General features: G+C 31.4%; 1 protein-coding gene across 1 annotated transcript; it reads right to left on the bottom strand.

Annotated features, from left to right (window-relative positions):
* Positions 1–13: 13 nt before the first annotated feature.
* Positions 14–6,864, bottom strand: LOC111274364 (ER membrane protein complex subunit-like protein). Its single transcript, XM_022858969.2, has 8 exons — positions 6,520–6,864; positions 5,148–5,210; positions 4,956–5,051; positions 4,209–4,256; positions 2,313–2,384; positions 949–1,007; positions 474–564; positions 14–387 (listed from the first exon to the last, which is right to left on the bottom strand). The coding sequence occupies exons 1-8, from the start codon at positions 6,832–6,834 to the stop codon at positions 229–231; spliced, it is 903 nt and encodes a 300-aa protein (XP_022714704.2). The 5' UTR covers positions 6,835–6,864; the 3' UTR covers positions 14–228.
* Positions 6,865–8,115: the final 1,251 nt, after the last annotated feature.

Raw genomic sequence — 8,115 nt, 5'->3', positions numbered from 1 at the left:
GAAACATACAACATGATTCAATTGTCGATGGGATTATTATCACATAAATATATTTCTGATTTGAGAGGAAAAAGATCTGTCAGAGTAGAAGTAAAGTTGCATGGTTGTTCATGACAATCCATTTATAACTTCCTCAAAACTATCCCTTTACTGATCTTTCCTCATTACCAGTAAACCGTAGAGATTCTGAGATCATACAACATCCAAAATGATCTTCATTGATCATCATCATCTTCTCCGCACAGCAGAAGTAGGCCCTCGCTGCACTGCTCCAGCCGACGGCTGTCCTTGTGCAGGTACCTGGCCAGTAGCCTGTTCCTCAGGCATGTTCATTGCTTGTGTTATGGCATTCATGACGATGAGTCCCAGAGGAATCAAATACATCCACTGATAAGATTCAATCATCAGACTAAAGAAAATTTTATAGTGAAGGCTAGCAAAACAATTAGTCTAATACCAATTTGACTACTCACATATTTAGCCCAAAAAGACCTTTCAGGTGGCTGCACAACTTCGCCTTCTCCACTCTCACCACCAAGAATTTCTTCAGCAAAGATGGGAGCTCTATAAAATAGAATCAAACGCAGTCAATGCAACCTATAAATGATAGAATTATCAAGCAGAGATGAAACAAAAGATAAGCTTGTACTGTATCATGCATTCTAAAAGTGAAGAGAAAAGATAAGCTTGTACTGTATTCTTTTCTCCCTCAAATGACTGTTCAAGTAATGAGTAATTTTGATAGTGTCAAACAACAGAATTAATGTCAAAGAAACAGTCTAATGATCTCATCTAGACTTTAGATTAAACTGCTAACATTGCAGAAAATCCACAAGATAGAGAGAGATACAAAATATTCTGTTTTCCAAGAAAAGATAATGCTGATATTTAAAAAAGCCGGGATGTGAGAAAAGTGAGAGAGAAAGAGCAATTTTAAGAGCAGCATACCTGGGCGCCTGCTCACTGTTCTTCAACACTGTATGTGAGCTAAAGGACCACTTTGTAGGCTGAAATAGAGATTATAAAGCGCAAATTAAGGGACCATTATGCAATCAAATTTTGTTGAAAGGAAAGAATCGCGTTCCTTCTTCTTCAAGGTTCTATAATATCAAATATGCACAATTGAACTTATATTTTATAGAACAAGTTGATGCAAGTCTACAAAAACTCAAACAACTATACACGCTGAATGCTAAAACTCCCTCATAAGCTGAAGTCACAGTTCACATCAAGTAGCAATTTCAAACACTTGATCAGCTTACATAGAGGTGACGAATGCTAAACTCTCTCCTACGGTAAATTGGAATATTTCGATGAAAGAAAGCTCATTGTCATTGAAAAAAATCAACTGCATATTAGTTAACTGGATTCCATTTTGTTGTTGCATTTGGTATACCCTTTTAAGCATTTGATTTGCTTCCTCAAAGTTTGCTGGAAGGACAAAGCTAATGGTAGAAGTCTAATTCATATTTGAAATGTATAAGATTTCAAACAGAACCGTTCCACATAAAAGTAAAATAATGGATATAATTTTTTTCAGAAAAGTGAATTATTCAAAAGTATTACTCATTTTTTATATCTAATTGCACCTTTTTTCTTACTTCCAGAAGTAAAAAGTAACAATCAAACAGTTTATAACTAAAATATGAAATACACACAAAAACAAAACTTTGAAGCCATCATTAAAACCAAGAGCTAGTTAGGCTTTATTTCATATATTACTACTTTACTAGAATTTTGCTGGCACGTTGTTGTGGGGGCAAAATTTTTTTACTAGAATATATTAAATTTTTGAAAAAATATATATCTTAATATATGCTAATACCAATATACCACAAATTCATTTACAACATTTATAAATGAGCAATTAACATTAATTAAATATTTTTATTTGTTATTCATATTAATCATATTATTTTTTATATAACCAATTAAACCTCCCAAGAGTTTACTTTCATATACAGTTGATAAAATTAAATGCAGTGTAAAAGATGAAATTAGCACTAAAGCATTTTGTTTTATCATAAGCGTGTATGTATCTCCATATCAAAGAGTTGACATAAAATGAAATGCAAGGTAAAAGATGAAATTCAAGGTGGTTGACATAATTGTGGTTCCCCTAAATTTTAAGCAGAAACTAATGGCAGACAGCGGCAACTAAGAAACACACTCAAAGTTATCTCCATGATAGAACCATACAGTATAAAATCAACAAAAACCAAACAATTATTGGGGAGGAAGGGGTTATAGTTTCTGCTCGGTGCTCAATTACAGGGAAGAAATACCAGACTAAGAGCTCAATCCTGACTTACAAGTTTCAAATTCCGAGGATATGAGCATGACCCAGGAGAACCATAATTGACAGCCAAAACATTTACACCCTCCTGCAAACAAGAGCAAAAACAGGGAAAATTTTAACAATGACTCTGCAGTCAGATCCACATCAATCAGGAAATTTACTATATTAACTAGCAATTTGACATCTGCCCTTATAATCCAAACATTCCAAATAGAAAATATGGTAAACATATGTGCATGATTACAACGATAAAACCAAATAAGCACAGTTAATGGAGAGTCCAGATTCTCATGCTTTAAATGTCTTCCTTCTAAAATTTACTTTATGCAGCCTATAAATTTTGTTCCACTCTTATATTATCAATTACTACTACATGCAAAGAAAGTAATTATGGTGCAAACAAGTATAGATGATATGCACGTATAAGCAGAAAAAGCCATAAAACCAAATAAAGCACAGTCAAAAGAGAGTCCAGAGGGAAATTTCTCATATTTGAAATGTCTTCCTTCTAAAACCGACTGTACATCCTGTAAATTTTGCTGCAATCATATATTACCAACTACTACTACATATGGAGAAAGTAAATATGGTGCAAACAAGAATCCATCAGAGGCATGTATAAGCAGCAAAAGTTTACAAGGTAGTTGAGACACAAACCAAACTTATATGTCAACAAAATGTCATTAAAAGAAGTCCCTAAATAGGCAGAGCAACGTCTCAGATGGACTGTGCAAATTAATACATTGAAACCTAAAATAAAATGCCATTCCCATTTATTTCCAACAAGTTATGCAACATGAAGACAATCAATATTCTGATATATCCTCAAGAGACCAAATAAACTTCCATTTTACACTCTATAATGTGGTATAACAATACAGGTCAACAATGCTAAAGTCAGCTTGGTTTGATTATAAAACTACAGAAAACATTGAATCATTTAAGCCAAATGCAGTTGCTTATTCAAAAAACGCCTTGTTGTTTGGATGATGTCGCAAAAGGAAAAAGTAACTGAAGACAAAAAGACAGAAAAATATTAAACTTTTCAAAGGCTTAGAGCAGGGGGCAAAAAAATCAAACTTTTCAAATGCTCAGGGCAGGGGCTAGATCAAGAAGTAGAATTAGTAAGCACATGCTACACGCATGTTGGCACATGCTGAAGAGATTAAAGTTTTAATGATAAGATCATTTATCATCTAAATAACAGTTCAAGAAAAATTGTACAGGATAGCATTCAAAAGAACCAGCTCCATTGGTGGGCTCACTATCTGTTTTGCCCTTTTTGCCAATTTTAGCTTCTTATACAGAGATAACAGTCAAAAGTTAATAAAGAGAGACTGAAACCAATTAGACTGTCTGGAGTTTGGGTTCTTCTTGGCAATTGAACACCAAGATTTCAAAGGAGTACTTGACTGCTCTCAACCATGGACAATTCAAAGAAGCTAAATCCAGATATTTGCATTCCATTTGGTCAGTATCATGCATATATATTAGCACTATCTAGTGATCACAAAAGAGAACCAAAGCAGGTTTCACAAAAAGACAGAACTTAAATTGCAGGTTAATTCTTATTTGGTTAATCCTCTGGATAAGATTCACTAATGGTGTCACCAGTATATGAATAAGACCTACGCAGATTCGCATCCTAATTTCAGTGACAATAAGTTTCACAGGGGCACTTGAAAATCTAGAACCATTAGGGCTCTATTGATCATGTAATTTGGAGAAAATTGAGCACAAGGTTACAGAGTCTTCATCTACATGTGGCTTTAAAAGAACTGCAAAAGGTTGTTATTTTTTTGTCACTCCTTGACTACCCAGCAAAAATTCATCACATAAAGGGAATGTATGCATACGCAGGCACACATACAAAGGGGAGGGAGAGAGAGAAGAAAGAATAGTGTATTACCATGTGTATTACAAAATGCTCATCCAAACCCTCCCTAGGAAGACATCTCTGCAGTTAAACACAAAGAATAGTGAGAATTATATAAACTACAAGGAAAGGAATAAATAGTAGACATCAGAGAAACTTGGTGTCTAATTGAAGATGGTAATGGTGCCACTTTACTTCTCCCCCCACCCCATCTTTATTTCCATTTGACAATTAATGCTCCAACTACAACCCAAATTCCTGTTTGTCAATTCTAGGCTTTCCTCCTCAATATGACCATATGACAATTAAGGTCCAAAGTAAAAGCAAAATTTTAAATACCAGCATTACTCTATATTACAAATTATTGAGTTTCTTTTAGACAAATAGGTAACATCTAAGGTGTAAGAAGAAAAGCTTTAAGAAAATAGGAGGAAAAAATGAAAAAAATAATACCATAAATAGCCTAAGACAATAAGTTAAATCTGATATAATAGTTTAAGACAAAAGCATTTAAAAAAGGTGGTCAGATTTAAAACTTTTTCCTTCAAAAAGCTTAATTTGCACAACCTTTTAGTATTAGAGATTTCAGTTTAAGAGTAAAAGTCAAACACTAGCTGTATAGACGAAATGAACTGGAAATGTAAACAGGGCAGTTAAGCCTTTCAAGTTTCTTCTGGTTAGTTTAACCAAAAAAAGGCACCAAGAATCCCAATACCAAAAGCATAAAACAATAATATTAGAGATCTCAACAAACAAGCTGAAGCAAACAGTAGCACTTACTGCTTTCACTGATGAAATAATAAAATCCCTCCCAGGTGGACTCAAAACATTAGATGGGAGTCTTATCCTATAGAAGTCATCACTTTTGAGCAGATTCTGCAAGAACAGATAATTAAAACCCAAAGCATCGTAAAATGGCCACTAACATAAAACAAAGCATGTAAATTAGAAATTTAGATAATGTGTGATTACTTTGAATTTCTCTTTCTCCTCATCAGTGAAACTGTTCCTTGAAAATCGTAGCTTTGTAAGAGTCTGTTGATAAAAAAAAGGTCAATCTAAAATTCTACCAGAGCTTTTCCCAACAAAAAAAGAAAATGACAACATGTGTAAAAGAAAGTCACTTCAGGATTAGATGAACTTAAGCATTCCAAACTCTCAGCCAACTATTATTTGCTTCATTGGTTGCTGAGAAACGGAGGGAAAAAGGAACAATGAACTAATTATTTTAGTATTCTACACAATAGATTATAAATTTGTTTGGTATTGCCAATAATAGATGCTGCCACTTACCTAAACCTCTTATTAGCAATACTGATCTCACAACTTAGTTCATTAATTTTCTCAAATTTGAAGGCATTTGGGAGTAGCAGGTGTTACATAGCCAAGGTGCAAGAAAGAAATTGAAAAGTAAAGTGCTTAAGCTTCAGCAAACTCCTCTCTAATCTTAATGATGTTTCCAACAACAGTCCAATATCCACTTTTAAGATTTAGTATGAAACCAAGTATTAGTTGAATCCATTTGCAAATTAATTTCAAAGAACTCAGAGGCCCTTACTTTTAAAAAGGACAAATACCATGTTTGCCACTATACTAAGGCTTAATGTTGTTTTCTCACCGTACTTCAATTGTATTAATTTTACCACCATAGTTTTATTTCGTCAAGTTTTGGAAAAAATTAAATAATGAAGAAACATTCCATGGAATATTTTGTTTACATATTTACAAAAGTTTTGGAGAAGCAGAAATTATGGCATGAAATTTCACATTGAACAAAAATATAAGCATGGCAGTCGTTGACACATTATTTTCTTAATTCCTTCTCATTTTTATTGCCAACTTATAAAAAAAATTGAGATATGGTTCAACATGCACCATTCTTTTAACTTTTGTCCAAATTTGAGTCGAGATTAAAGTACAATGTCAAAATTCATCGAAATTGAGTAAATTGACAAAATTCACAATTGAGCCATGATATGGAAGCAAATTTGGAATTTATTTCTTTTAACAAAGTTGGATTGAGATTAAAATTTCTTGCCACCAATACAGATAAGTTCCTAAGGTAGAAGCATCCACCACACAAGGTGACTCCATTTTCCTCTGCTTTTAACATCTAAGGCTCTGTTTGCTTGTTATCTTTAAATTCCCCAAGTAAAATGTGAAGAAGAGCAATTTCAAGAACATTATGCACGATTTTACTTTAATTTAGAAAATTTCTGTTAGAATTCCCATTATAAACATTTGTTTATTTTTAATCAGCTATGATTTAACTTTTATGAAGCAAAAACAAAACCCAAACAAAGCCCAAGTCTAATAATGCTTTAAAAGATAAAGGTTAGTAAACCTGGCCACCGTGGCTCCAAGTTTTGAGGCGGGCGGAGAAAGTGCCAGCCGCAGAGAAATCGGAGTCGCCGAAAGCGTGGTCAAGCGAGAACTGGATCTTAGAATCGGAGTCGAGATCCGAATGCCTCTTCCGGGTCGGGGTTGTTAGGGGTGGGGATCGAGTGGGGATGGGTTCAGGGGAGCGATATTGTGGCGCTCCCTCGAGTCCGAACTCTTCGTCGTCAACGAGGAGCTCATCGGATTGGAATCCGAACGAAGGAAACAACAAGAGAGAGAGTGTGAGGATGAAAGCTACTATGACTTGGATCGTCTTCATAGTTGCCCTTTGCTTCGTATCCTCACCGATAAAGTTTCTGCGTTTTGATTAGTAATTAATAATAGTTTGAGAAAACTTCCTTTGTTTTTCCGTTTTGATACAACAGCGGCTTCGCTAAACCAATGTTTTAATTAAAAGAGTTAATACATTGCGCTCCTAATTTTTGGATGAAATTTTACTTTACTCGGTAATTTTTTAAAAATTTTAATTAGATCTTTAATTATATAAAATTATCATATTTTGATTCTTTTCATTATGAAATCAATTAAATTTACGGTAAGTATCAACTAACTTCACATGTATAATATTAGTTGATCCCTCCCGTGATAAATAAAGAGGTTAAAATAAAATTTTATTCAAAATTTACAAACTAAATATTCAACTATTTTGAAAGTTTTTTATTTCAAATATATTTTATAAAATATTATAATAAAGATATATTTAAAATATATAATTTATTAGTGAATATATTTTGTTTTTATAGAAAATAGATTTTTAATTTTTAAAAATTAAAAAATTTACTTGTACAAAAAATATTAATTTTCTTATAAATTATAATAAAAATATATTTTTTAAATTATCCTAATATTAAAAATCATTAAAAAATAGATTTAAAAATAAAATTAAGTTAAAGTTTTCAAAATCTTTTTTTAAAAAATTTTATAACATTTTAAAAAATTAAATAAAAATTCGTATATCGATTTTAAAAAATTAAATAAAAAACTCCTTATTTTTTTAAATATTAAGTAAAAATTTCAAATTATTTAAAAAAATAAATTCATTAATCTATTTAAAATATTTTTTCAATTCAAAAAAATCTATTTTGAATCTATTTTTGATTAAAAAATTTTATTTAATATTTTAAAATTATATAAAAATTATTATTTTATTAATAAAATCGTTTTTATTTAAATTTAATTCTAAAATGTATTTAAATATACTAAAATATTAACATTAAATAGTTTTTTAATATTTCAATATTATTTTAAATAGTAAATAGGTTTAATCGGGTTTGAACGACTAAGTAACTGATCATGGATATATTTACTCTTTTTATTTTTTTATCAAATGAAAGAAGAGAAAGAAATTAATATTATTTTTTATTTTGTTAATTTTTTTTATTTTTCCATTAAAGATGATGTTAAAATTCGTGATTTTGACAATAAAAAATAAATACAAAGAGATATTTTTATTATTAGTAAATAATCATAAATTGAAACCAAAGCTGAGCCAAAAGTCTTAAATGATTGGTCCATATTTTTAAGAAGTAAATCTCAATAA

This window comes from Durio zibethinus, chromosome 26 (assembly GCF_047325235.1).
Source record: "Durio zibethinus cultivar Kanyao isolate XHJ-2024 chromosome 26, ASM4732523v1, whole genome shotgun sequence".
Lineage (NCBI taxonomy): Eukaryota > Viridiplantae > Streptophyta > Magnoliopsida > Malvales > Malvaceae > Durio > Durio zibethinus.
The sequence above is the reverse complement of the archived record's forward strand: the minus strand, read 5'-3'. Positions and strand labels throughout refer to the sequence as shown.

Excerpts from the sequence above, each read along its gene's own strand:
- LOC111274364 (XM_022858969.2), bottom strand. The coding sequence starts at position 6,834 with ATGAAGACGATCCAAGTCATAGTAGCTTTCATCCTCACACTCTCTCTC. Across the intron at positions 5,211-6,519 it reads CTTGGAGCCACGGTGGCCAG|ACTCTTACAAAGCTACGATT; the intron begins GTTTACTAACCT and ends TTTTATCAACAG. Across the intron at positions 5,052-5,147 it reads AGGAGAAAGAGAAATTCAAA|AATCTGCTCAAAAGTGATGA; the intron begins GTAATCACACAT and ends CTGTTCTTGCAG.